The sequence below is a fragment of the Otolemur garnettii genome, unplaced genomic scaffold (genome assembly GCF_000181295.1).
Source record: "Otolemur garnettii isolate 467f Iridium unplaced genomic scaffold, OtoGar3 scaffold00011, whole genome shotgun sequence".
Classification (NCBI taxonomy): domain Eukaryota; kingdom Metazoa; phylum Chordata; class Mammalia; order Primates; family Galagidae; genus Otolemur; species Otolemur garnettii.
The window spans coordinates 7,201,965-7,216,006 of NW_003852406.1; the positions used below are offsets into that span (position 1 = coordinate 7,201,965).

General features: G+C 37.3%; 1 protein-coding gene across 1 annotated transcript in view; it reads left to right on the forward strand.

The window, feature by feature from the left end:
* The window catches only part of UNC13C (unc-13 homolog C), a 527,267-nt gene that overhangs the window by 433,444 nt on the left and 79,781 nt on the right, over nt 1-14,042 (forward strand). The window contains 4 exon segments of the mRNA XM_003784369.1: nt 2,731-2,880; nt 7,313-7,436; nt 10,384-10,440; nt 13,686-13,766. Coding sequence (XP_003784417.1) covers nt 2,731-2,880; nt 7,313-7,436; nt 10,384-10,440; nt 13,686-13,766 — 412 coding nt within the window.

Sequence of the window (14,042 nt, forward strand, 5' to 3'; positions counted from 1 at the left end):
AAAAAAAAAAAAAAAAAAAAAAAAAAACAGAAAAAGACTTTGAGGTGAATTTACCAAAAATTGAAAGAGACAAAGACTTTTTAGGTGAGGTGCAGGCATTAGGTTGCTCCAGATTAATGCAAAAGGAGAATGTCATTTGCCGCCAAGCACTGAGAACCCTTCTTTCACTCATCCTATCCCATGCCTAGAGCTGGGTTCTGGTTGGAGTTTACAATGTGAGTCTGTTAGGAAAATTACTGTTCACACAACTGAAATATAAAGGTTATACCTTCTGGTTTTTTCATGTATGTCCCTGCCCCAATATATTGAAAAAATAAGCAGCTGTTTTAAAGGTGATTATTATAGGCCCCAGGAGCACTGGATGACCCAATGGTAAATCAACGACAGTTTTCCAAAAGTCACCCTGAAAGTCACCAGACATAGGAAAAATAAGAAATTATAGCTAAATGTACCTTTACTTGCAAAATTTTATAAAATATTTACAAAATATTCTCTGCGTGTTAGCCACCTTTGTAAAATTTTGTCATAAATATTTCATTTTTAAAAGGCACATTTAATTTGGTGGGATCTCACCTAATGTGCACAATACAAGGGTACACTTCAAAATAACTAAGAGCAAATTATAAATCTCTCACCACAAAAAATAAGTGAGGTGAGGGTTATGTGAATCAGTCTGATGTAAGCATTCTACATTGTATATCAAATCATCAAATTGTACCCCATAAATGTATACAGTTATGCTCTAATAAAAAATTTTAAAAAGGTACATTTAGCTACAACTTCCCATTGTATGATGACTTTAGGGGCAACTTTGGGGTATTTTTCCAATGTTATTTGCCTTACTTCCTTATTACCCCAAGTATCCACTACCTTTAACTCCAACACAAACTCTACCCCCTTCCCCACTTTGCCCTTCATCCCTGCTGCAGCCCTCCCTTGCAACCACTACCTCACAGAAGTCCAAGGGCAGCTCCAGCCAATTGAAAGCCTAATAGTATAGATTTAGATTCTCCCGTATGAGAGCTTGGAAGAGAATGTTCCATTGAAGCAGATAAATATTCAGAGAGCCATAAAATGAGCCACATCCACAGGGGCCAGAGGAAATCCAAAGATCATGGAACCAAATACAAGTCATATCCAGGAGGGCAAGAACGGTGTTGTCAACAGTAAAGGAAGCCAAAGAGAAATCAGGAGCTAAATATGGAGACAGGTCAAACGTGGTGGCAGAAGTAGATTCACACCTTAAATAAACACTCAAAATTATACACCAATAGATTAATAAATTTGCAATTAAAAGGCCCAGGAACAATAAAAGTGACCAAGTTGTGAAAATCTAAAATATATTGAGGATTTCCCAGTTTAGGTGATAAAACAAAAAAGTAGAAGAATAAAGTACTTAACAGGATACCCAAAATATTTCCATAGTGTAAATGCTAAAATAAAAGGTGTCATACATGCTATTAAGAATAAGAAGAGGTACCCGATTTGTTCATTGATGTACTCGGCAACTACAGTGATAATTGGTGCACAGTAGTTATTTATTAATTATTTATAGAATGTAGGCATGCATGAATGAATAAACAAATACATGTATTCTATTAATTCATAGTGAAGCCTTATGTAGTGATGATTCCTTAACTTCTGTATAAAAGTTGATGAATCCACGCATTTGGATAACTTCTTCAATAAAATTAACGGTATAATCATTGTATGCAGAGGAAGGAGAAGAATGGACTTGACTGCAGTGTGAAAATGAACTTTCTTTATCTGCTCATTATCATCCTGTGATTTGACCATTTTTTAATCTTTCATTTTTCTCAGTTCATCTAAGTGTTTTTCTCTTGTCTGCCTGTGTGTTATAATTATTCCTATTGTTGGAAACTATATCATTTTTGGATAAGAGATGTCAGGTAGGAGAAACTCATCAGACTTGGAAGAGGAAAGGCTACATAGGCAGTTCAATAAAACAATCTGGCATTTGGGGTAGAAATCAGATCTGTAGATATAAATTTGGGAACCATTAATAGACAGTATGGAATCCAGGGGACTAGATATGATTGCCAAGCAAGTGACTGCTAGTAGACACCTGAAGTGGTCCAAGGGTCAAGCCCAAAGCATCACAATGTAGGATGGCCAGATAAAATACAGAATGCCCAGTGTACAGAATTTCCTATAAACAATGAATAATGTTTAGTATAATTTGTCCCAAATATTACATGGACATATGTGTATTTAAAACTATTCACTCTGTGAAATTGCAATGTAACTAGGTATCCTGTGTTGTTATTTGATAAATCTGGCAAGTCTACTCCAATGTTTAGAGGTCAGGTAATTGGGAAGGAACAGCCAGTATTGTTGGGAAAAAAGCCAAGAAGGTGGAAGTCATAGAAGCGAATGAAGAAGGTGTATCCTGATGTCAGGTGCCTTTCCAGAGCAGCCATTTTCCCAAACAGCGCTCAGAGGAGCATCTCCGCTGTTACTGTCAGAGATAGGGGCTGAGTGAACCCCAGTTCATACTGATTTAACTTGAAGAACAATACCTTTAACTGCTTTAACATACAGGGGCTCCCAGCTTTCATTTTGTAGCAAAATCATTTGCAGCAGAACAATGAGTTTGAAAACAAGGGAATTCATCCAGTTTAAAACAGATCAAATGCCTCAAGGTAGAATTAAAGGGGACTTAGGCAAAATGTTTACCTTTATTCCTGAATTTCTATTCTTTCTTTTTAGTTTCCAGCTGATAATTGAAGAGTGTATAAAACAGATGAGTTTTGAACTGAATCAAATGAGAGCAAATGGAAATGCCACCTCTAATAAGAACAGTGCAGCAATGGATGCAGAAATCGTGTTGAGACCGCTCATGGATTTTTTGGACAAAACGTAAGTTGTTTGCAAAGTTTCCTCTTTACTTGTCCTAAATTCAACTGAGAAAGCTTTAAGGGGAAAAAAGTAAATGTCTTTCTCTGCATAAGTTAGCTTGGGAAAGAGTGCTGTGGAAATAAGCAAATTCATTAAAAAACAACCACACCTTTCATTCACTAGTAGATGGTAAAAAATCAGGAATGATGTTGTCTAGGAAAGGAAAAAAATGAACGGATATACTATGGATCACTAAGGAGACTGCTGGTATGAGGCAGAGAGAGATTTCGGATCACGATCCTCAGCTAGCATATTGTTTTGCATCCTTGTGGATAAAGAAAAGGACTAAGCTGAGTCCAGAGTATCTGATTTCATGTCAGACACCTGCTGAAGAAGAGAATGACACAAATGTGACTAGAATTAATTCAGCTCCCAGGGAAGCGGGTAGCTGCCTGACTCAGCCTTCCATAGCTATTATTTGAGTGCCCATCCATATCAAACTTATTCTGGTCACTAGGTAGTGATGACAAAGAAAGCCTAAGTCTCTGATGGCATGGAGAGGACAGTAGTGGTGGGAGTGGGCAGAAATGGAGGTCTCTGTGACTAAGATAGTGTTCCTAACCAGGAAGCTTGGTGGGTTAATTTTTTTGTTTGTTTGTTTGTTTTTTGAACGAAGTCTCACTTTGTCACCATTGGTGGAATGCCATGACATCACAGCTCACAGCAACCTCAACCTCTTGGGCTCAAGTGATTCTCTTGCCTCAGCCTTCCAAGTAGCTGAGACTACAGGCTATTGGGACACAATGCCTGGCTATTTTTCTAGATGGGTTTTGCTCTGGCTCAGGCTGGTCTCAAACCTGTAAGACCATCCGCAAGACAATATCCACCCACTTCAGCCTCTCAGAGTGCTAGTTTTGTTTGTTTTTTTAACATCTTAGAAATTCTAACTTTGTTTAGGAGAGTCAGGTTCCTATATTTTAAAATAGGGAACCATTGATCTAATGCAACTAGACACATGATTTCCTAAACATTGATACTCAAAACCAGAACTGAAAGTAGAAGAGAAAACTAAATAATCATTGTGAATACCTACCAAGGACCAGGGTCATACACGATAGTTTATGTGTGTTATCTCATTTATTATTTTTGTGACAAATTAACACAAAAGACAGCAAGATATAAAGGAGGGATACGGTTCCCTTCTCTGAAGATAAAGACAACAAAGAAAGAATTAGTAGAGAGCACCTCTTCTGTATTTTTATGACTTCTATTTTAATTCCCCCTCCCTTTGGCTATAATCTTACCGTGTAAGTAAGACTGACATTCTTATCAATTTAATCTCACCTTTTGGTAGAAAAATTGAGTCTCCTGGTCTTTTCTCTGTAGGGAACTATGTAGAAAATAGGTGAACGGGTCTCTAGATAGCAAGAAGGTAGGTCAGCAAGGGAAGGGATGAGAAAAGCAGAAGAAAGGAGAAGAAAGTGAGAAAGGAGAGAAAAAAGTGAGTGAGAAAAGAAAGAGAAAGACAGGAAGAAAGGGGGAAAGAGACAGACAGTTTCTTGATGTGGACTTTCACTGGATACTTTCCTATGCATTCCTTTGAAAGTTTTACCTTTTTATAGAGCTTTTTTCTATGGATGATACAGAATCGAATCACTATAATCATCCAGGACTGGTTATGAATGTGATGGTGATAAGCAGCGGACTAAGCACTCCAACCAGTAGTTTGAGACGTATCATTTATCATTCATCAAACTATTTGTTTTGTATATGCTATGACCAAAGTTGTGCAATATACAGAAGGTTTTAAAGTAATCTTGATGCTGCCAACTCCTAGCAGAGTAACTTTGAATCTATTTCATTGTCTGTAAAATGTGTCTAATAAAGATAACAGGCAGACCCTTATTTCTAGGACATTCAGAATCTGACTCAGTCTTTTACTTAAGGTTTACTGTTACTAAGTCTCAATTTTCTATTTCTGATTATTCTCCATTGTCATCACAGATGATACTCCTTATAATAGTAGAAAAAGATGGAGTATATAGATAGAAAAGAATCTATGAGCTTTAAAAATTTGTAAAAGAGATTTAACACTTTTTGAAGTAGGTATAATATGAGACCTGGAGAGTCGCAGAAATTCTCAGGGCTTATTCAGAAGGTGCCTCTGTCAAGCTACTCGTTAGAGGAGAGATTTAAGGGTCACGTATTGATTTTGTTTCCAAATAGCTAATAGTGTTAGCAGAAGACAGAAGAAAGGTGCACAGATAAACGTAGTAAGGTGTACAGTGATAATGAGTAGAAATGTTATTTCTGCTCCAGAGAGTAAGTAGAGTTTCACGTGGGTTGGGTATATAAAGGTGGATAGAGTTTGAATGTATGGAAATGAAGGACAAGCATTCCAGGCAGAGGGAAAGCAGCTAGTTTACGTTTTCCTGAAGATATTGTCAACTATTTAACAGGAAATTTCTGTTGCTAGCCATTCCATATTACGTTCGGAAATTGTCTAGTTAATTGGTTCTGTGTTCAGCCGATCCAGATAGCCCAGGTTCCAAAATCCGTGCTTTTCGGCTTGCATTATCAAGTTAATTAACTCTGACTAAATTAAAAAGACAGTTGCTAGATTTTTCCCTTTGTTTTCCATTACTGAAAACCCACAATAGAGGGCTCACAGTCTTCAGGGTGGTTTTGAGAAAATCCCTGCTGTAGAAAGCTCTTTATCTTTGTGCACCTGCTCTAAATAAAACATCTTATTTCTTTATGTTTCACTTTCTCTACCAAGACCACCCCACTTCATAAAAGGAGCTGTAAACTCCATTCCTGACTGTCAGAAATCCCAGGGATAGCTGCAAACCTGGCAATGATTTGATTGCTCTTCTTTCAGTCCAGTCCAAGCAGGGACGGTCAGCGTGCCAAGGAAGCGACTGACCATAAAAAAGAGATCAATTCTTAGAGGCCGATCCTTTGAAAGTGGAAGTTACACATCTGTAGCAAAATTGACAGGTTGGGTGTATCTCCGATCATCCTAGGACTTTCTCTGAGAATAGCCATTTCTTGTCAGCTGTGACACATCTGCCCGTTTCCACCCCGTGTCCAGTCATCAGTGGTCAGCAGCACGCTAGAAATGTGACCCTTGAACAACAATTTCCAAATTGAGGGGGGCTACAGTTCACAGATATGCCTCAGGGATCCCCAAACCACCTTTTTATTCGGAGGAGGGTTTTTTAAAATCTATTTTTATATATTGGGTGTCTCTATACAACAGTATTAGGAGAAATACTTTCACATGAAAAAATGTATTTGGGAAATGTCTTTGTTCGCCTCTCGCATGTCACACTCCTTTAAATGTTAATTAATTTTAATTATTCAAATATTAATTATATATGTGTTTAAATATTAAAAACGGTCTGTTCTGTCTGTCAGGACCACAGCCCAGGTTATAATTTTTAAGCCTAAAAGCTTACAGAATACATAATAGCACTACAGGGAATCGATGACACTGCTCTGAAATATGTGACCTGCTTTGGACCCTCTGTGAAACGGGTTTAATTCTCTCTAATTAAAGGAGCGTCAAAGAGTCCAGTGTTACTGTTTATTTAACAGATATTGACATATCACTGGGCCTTTGTACATCCTGGACCTTCAGGCACAAGCACATTTACCATAGGCAGTGTGGGATCTTGAATGTTGAATTTAAAAGATAACCTAACTTTGAGTCTCACTTACTAGCTTCCCTGTCTTGGTACCAGAACCCCTCTGAGCCTGTTCTTGATTTCTAAGGCATAGTAATACATGAGAAAGACATGCAGAAGAGGTTTCTAAAGAAGAAGTTGTATAAAGTGTTAAAAAAAAAATGCTAGGTAATATACATCGTTGTCTTACCATGAGAATTGGTAAGGAATATCTTATGTCTATTAGTTTAGTAAATTTTGGTTCTTATATGAAATTATATGTGTCTTTGTCATGGTATTATGTTGGCCTTGGCCATGAACATGGTCATATACTAAACACACATCAGAGTGAGTGTGAAAATTGTGCACTTTGAAAGGCTTGACTCCATTATGGTGAATGGTCTGCACTCTGCTCCTATCAAACAGGTGAAAAACAATGGTTCTGCCATCTTCCTCTCAATCCCCAGGCCCAATCCTGGTGACTGACCTCAGAAATAGCTCTTAGTTTAATGAGTATTAAATATGAATGAAGAGGAATCCTTTGCCTTTAAATATATTTTACTTTATGGGATTTAAAATTTACTTTTCTTTTTGGAGCCTATCAAATTAGAAAACAACTTAAGGAAAGAAATATTCTGATTTCACTTTCTACTAGGTAATTATTTGATGTATAATGAGATAGATCTTTGATATTAAAATAATAGTTCAGTGAATGGAATTTAGCATTTAAAAATTGTACCTTGATATGAAATTTAAAACTGAGCATGTACTTTATTTTATTTCAGATTAAGTCTCTCGGCAAAAATCTGTGAGAAGACTGTCCTGAAGCGCATTTTGAAAGAGCTGTGGAAGCTGGTTCTTAACAAAATAGAAAAGCAAATTGTTCTTCCTCCTCTGACTGACCAAACAGTACGTATTTAAACTTTAGTTGTTGGCTTGGTGCCTGTGGCTCAAGTGGCTAAGGTGCCAGCCACATACAAATAAGGCGGCGGGTTCAAATCCAGCCCAGGCCCGCCAAAAACAACAATGATGGCTGCAACCAAAAAATAGCCAGGTGTTATGGTGGGTGCCTGTGATCCCAGCAAATTGGGAGGCTGAGGCAGGAGACTTGCTTGAGCCCAGGAGTTGGAGGTTGCTGTGAGCTGTGATGCCACAGCACCCTACCCAGGGGGAAAGCTTGAGGCTCTGTCTCAAAAAAAAACCTTTAGTTGTTATATGTTCAATAACCCATCTATTTATGTTCAAATGCATAGTTTTGATTCAGATAAAATATTAATTAAATCTATTTTGAGAAAACGGTGTTTGTATATAGTTGTTTTTTGTTTTTTGTTTTTTTTGAGATAGAGTCTCACTTTGTCACCCTCAGTAAAGTGCCATAGCAGAATCATAGCTCACAGCAACCTCAAACTCCTGGGCTCAATAAATCTGCTTGCCTCAGCCTCCCAATTATCTGAGACTACAAGCACCCACCATGATGCCTGGCTATTTTTTTTTATTATTGTTTCAAGTTAATTGAGGGTACAAAGAATTAGGTTATACAGTTTGCATTTGCTAGATAAAGTCCCTCTTGTAATTGTGTCCTGCCCCCAAGAGGTGTACCATACACCCTAACATTGTGCTCCTTAAGTGGAAGTACCCCACTCCTCCTCTCTCCTCCCCTCCCCCTGCTCCCTTGTTCTCCTGCCCCCTACCATGAATTGATTTGAGTTTTTCTATTATGAGGGTATGTATTCAATCATCTACTAGCTTTATATTAGAATTGCGAACATTGGATTCTTGCTTCTCCATTCTTATGATACTTTACTAAGAAGAATGTGTTCCAACTCTATCTAGGTTAATGCAAAGGATGTAAAGTCTTTTTTTTTTTTTTAGAGACAGGGTCTCACTCTTGTTCAGACTGGTCTCAAATTTCTGAGCTCAAGCAATCCATCTGACTCGGTTTCCCAGAGTTCTAGGATTACTAGGGATGAGCCACCACAGCCAGCCCTAGTTTTTAAATAATGATCATTTAAGTTTTTCTATGCAAGTCCATTTTAAATTGAGGCAATAAGAATCAAATTCCAAACTTATTTGACATTCAAAACTTTCTCTCTTAAAGAATGTAGCAAAGGTAAATTTGTAATGTTATTAAGATTTAATTTTTTATTTAATTTTACTGTGATCACAGGAAAATAGATTTAAAATCCAATACATCTACTGCATTTTGCCTTAAATTTTGTAGTTTTAAGAGATAGTTCAAACCCTGCTTATGGCATTTTTTTCATCTTTCCATTTTGCTTTTGTCTGTGGCCTCCCCACTTAGAGGTTAATAGAAGACACACTCTTTAGTGGATTTCAAGAATGTGATGGTGTCACACACAGTGAAATAAAAAATAACCAGAAATGTCAATTGGCAGCAAAATTATACAATGGTCAAGTGGAGGCATCATGCTGGGTATTTCAGTTCCCATATCCTGAACCAAGAAAGAAAAAAGATAACCATACCAAACCCCTGTTATGTACTAATGAATATTTTTTCCTGTGACTGAGGAAGATAAATTGATACACATGATGAGTAATTATAAACTAAACTAAAATACATATTAACACCATAATTATGCATCTGCAGTTCATGTTTATCCAGTAAAATTCTATGCACAGAAAATATTTTCTTATAAATGCTCCAGGATGTGGAGATGCATATGTTTTTGTTGATTTACTGCCAGACAGTGAGTGATAAAACACGAATTACTTGGAGTTTTGCTTAATGCCATGAATATGTGGTTTAATCCTTTATAGTCTACATAAAACAGGTGGAATAATCACGTCTATAAATACACACACACACCTTCTTCTAATGAAATGCATGATACATTTCTGGAACACCAGTTATTTCTCCTGTAATTGGTTGATAGAGGAAAGATGTCAGTATAATCTGGAAGTTGGATTGGTTTATATGTAAATTTCCCTACATCAGAGGCTCTGGCATATAATAGAACTGTAACTTCAGCAGACAAGGAAAGACCAGTCACCTTGGCTACTGTACAGGCCTGTTTGTAAAAGAGGAAAAAAAAAAAAAAGGAGGCAAGTAGCAGTACCCCACACATGGACTCCCTTTCCAGAAAGTCAGACCTAGTAGGGTCTCACATAGAGACCTCCTATGTGAGGTCTAACAGAGTGTCCACCTCCGTTAGGCTCTCCACTTGCCTGGGCACTGTCTCAGTCCACCATTGAACTGTATAGTTTTGCATGTGTTTGGCTGGGTTTTTGCTTATTTTAAATATCCCTTGTGGAAGCCACTAGCCTCAACTCACAGAGTTCCCCTCCAGCTTTCCAAGCCGTGTCCCAAAGTAGCAACTATTAGTTTTAATAGTTCTTTAATAACAAAATTGCATAGACTTTGCACGACCCACTGCTATTTTCTCCATTAAGCCTTATTATTTTAAGTCATAACCTTACAAAGTATGAGGCTTTTCAGAAATAAATATATATATATATATATAATGTTACAATAGTTCATACAGTAGTTCATTTTCTTTTTTTATATTTATTTTAATTTTTGTTGTTTCTTGTCTTTTTTGTGTGTGTGTGTGTTTTTAACATTTCATTTTTCTATATAAGGTTTTCCCTAGGAAAGTTTACCATCTCCTGAAATTTCTCTAGCATTATAATCTCCAAGTATGAACTGTGTCATTCATTCATTCACTCACGGAACAAATATTCTGTGAGCTCTCTACTACATACGAGGCACTGTACTCGGTGCTGAGGACAAAGATGAGCAAACTTAGCTATTCTCTATTGACTACATTTCTATTGTGACTAATATGGCAGATCTTAAGACCAAATTGTCTCTCTCTTTTTCTTTGTGTGTTTCTAGGGACCCCAGATGATTTTCATTGCAGCTAAGGATATTGGACAATTATCCAAACTGAAGGTAAGAATAAGAAATTACTGGTTGTCCAGGTAAAGTAATGAGCTGAGAAGAAACCGCCCTTCTGCTAGTGATGGTACAAGCATGATGGGATTAAGGAGATACATGTGTGTGATTTCACACTCTGCTTATGAATTTATAACTTTGTATTATAGGATTCAACATTATTTATTTTGAAGTAAATAGAGAATACATTTATTTCATATATTACACTGGCTCTGTATAAATGAAGGCAAAATGGATTCCTGCATAGAAATCCAAAGAGACCTAGAGAAATCTTTAAAGTCAAGAAACACACTACGGGAAAAGGCAACTCATCAAAATAGACACTGAGCTTGTCAACATGGTCAATCCCATCATAAGTGGGGATGTTCTGACTACATAACCCTACCTCTTAGTTACCACTTGAGATTCCTAAAACTTTGGGGTTATTCGAGAAACTTCAATCTCTGTCCTTATCTAGGATGAGAACTTGACTGGTTAAACTGCATGTTTTTATTTCATTCAAGAATAGAGTTAAGGGACAGGCTTGAAACAAATTCTTCATCAGCTCTTCCAGGTGTGTGACATGGACCAAAGTATTTAACCTTTCTAATCTTTAGTTTTGGCATTTGTAAAATGTTAAAAAAAAATTAACACTTGATTGTTGTGGGTACTACAATGTTGAGATAATAAATGCATCACCTTCGGTTAGTAACTGCAGAGGGTATGCTACCTCCAACGTACAGAGGGTGCTGTCTGCATTTATCCACCAGCTGGCAGCTCAAGTTAGGTATCGCTGGGTATTATATTGTTTTGTGTGTCTGATACAGAGGAAGGATATCAATGCACATAGTTATTTACTGAGACAAAATACATGCCTTATAATTTCAGTATCCTATTTTATCATCCACATTATCCCCTTCCTGAGAAACTAATAATCCATCTAGAAGACATAAGCACCACCTGAAATTGTTTCTCACAGGTATTCAGTGCTGTTGATGGTTAAGAGGAAAGACAGAAGGTAGATGTCACTGCCAAACTATTGTTTTGCATCTTAAATCTCTTTCCTTTTCTTTATTACTTATATTCCCTCCACGGGGCTTCTGGGCTCTACTTTGAAAAGAGGATTTATATACTGCTAAAGTTTTTCAATAAAACTATGAGGGTGAAATGCCATAGGAATCACTACAAAAGAAATGGTCCTGGCCGTACATCTAGCATCCTTGTGGTATTAGAAAACACACTGCATTTCTCTGGGCTTCAGTTTCCTGAGTTGAATGTTCTATTATCTAGAACTGCTTCAGTTTCAAGTGATGGAGGCCAAACTAACATCATCAAAGAGGGAAGTGATTGCTACGTGAAGTTTAATAGTACAGGGGAGCTCTGATTTCTGTTGCTGCTTAATTAGGGATTCAAACCATGGGATAAGACATCCTCTTATCTCTCAACTCTGCCCTCTCCTTGTTTGATAGATTGACATAACAGACATTGCTTCCTGTTTGTAAGATGGTTGTCTCTGCTCTTACATCCTTTGATGTAACATGCTTTAAACTTGTACAAAAGAACCCTTGTCTTAGTGCAGGGAACCCTAATAATGTCTACTGGCACAGCACTGGTTTTGAAGGAGTGATAGCACCATTACAAAGCCAATCACTGTAGCTGGGAAGTGACATGCGCCAATGTGCTTAACTCACATACCTACCCCTGACCTGGGGCTGTAGATCTTATGAACTCTGGGTGGTCTAGAGACTAGCTCCATAGAGGGTCTGATCATACTGATGGGAAAGATCAAAGTCACAGAGAACATAACCCACTGGCACCCTTTTTGGTCCCCAGATTTTTTGGTCACCCAGATTGGGTGAATTCTTTATTCTTATAACCTAAAATCAAAATAGGAATAAAATGGCCCAGAAATATTATTTCATCAATGTTGAAATAATGTGAAGGATTAAAAATAGAATCTCCCGCAGTACCTGTGGCCCCATATACCAGAGGTGGTGGGTTCAAACCTGGCCCCCGCCAAAAACTGCAAAAAAAAAAAAATAGAATCTCATCCATTGCTGTTAAAAAATAATATGACCACATTGTAAAACCAGTGAAGACTGAGGAAGCCACAGGAAGTTATTTAACATAAAATATTTATAACTACTTGACATAAGGCATTTCCCCCTATAATTGAGCCAGTATTTTCTATCATTCTTTGAGTCCCAATACGTGTTTGATGTTAATTGCTATTGAAAAATATTAAGTGAACTCATATGTTTTGGTTGAAATGCCTGTATCTGAGAAAAATTCAATAAAATACATAAGTGTATATCATGAATCCATGAAGCATTATGCCATATTTTTAACACAATTCAAAAATAGTAAGTCCATTTGAGTATATTGAGTCCTACGAGGTCGAATTTAGGCTTCAAAAGGACAAAAGCCTTCCTTTATTGAACTGTGCATCTCAATTACCTTAGAATAGTATTAGCACATAATAAGCAATCAATAAACATTTTTTGAATGTTGTTGAATAGAATAGTGGGAAGACCATATACCACTATTGTATCTCCCTTTTGGTCAGAGATTTTTATATTTTTCCCTTAGACAAATTTCTGTTTGCTTTATTATTTTCTCTAACTTTCTACCATTATTTCCCTAAACAAGCTCTGAATGATGGATTGAGACAAACCACCGTGAACAATGGAGGAAATCCATTGTAAAATAATGAAGTCAATTTTAAAACAGGCTCTAAAATATTAAAAATGATTAAAATCTCCAAAGCCAAATTCAGTTAATTCTCTGGGGCTTTTCCCAGTAACGAGTAAGCATTAAGGGGACACAAGAAAGATATAAAGTTGGGGTATTAGTTTTAAAATAGACTGTATAAGTAAAAATGAGGGGAGGCTAAATTTGCCCCTTAGATCCCTTCCATGATCTACATTTCTCAGTGTAACAGACATAAAACAAGGAATTCGGGGAAAAAGCTTTGATACATATCTCCTAGTTTTTCTCCCCTCTTTTCATAACTGATATTCTCTTGCGAGGGAAAATGAAGCCTAGTAAGTGCCACGTTTTAAGTCAGCCTTCAACATTCCTTCCTTTGGCAAAGGTGTACTTATTAAATATATGAGGAAATAATCATTTAAAATGCATCCATATGAAGAAGATATTTCAACTAGGAAATGTTTGCCTATGGGAATGATACAGATTTTGTTTGAAAGTAGTTGTTGAGTAAATGAACTGATTATGTTATAAGCTGTTGTTAACCTGTTTTCCAGGAGCACATGATCCGAGAGGACGCCAAGGGTCTGACACCCCGACAGTGCGCTGTAATGGAGGTGGCCTTGGCTACCATCAAGGTAAGTGACAGTGCCCCTGGATGTGTATCCAGAGAGGCCCCCAGGTAGCCCCAGAGATAGGAAGTCCTGACGCGTGTCTGCAGAGCCATGCCATCCATTGATGTAAGGGATAGTTGAACAGACACATTTGGAGGATGCCAGATTTAGCCCTTTCAGTCTCTTGATTATATCCATAAGACATTGTGCTTTTATGTTTGCTCCCTTTGTCTCTAACAAACATGGGCAAAACCTGGGCTGTAACCTATGGGTCATGAGTTCCTGTCAGTTACATTTTCA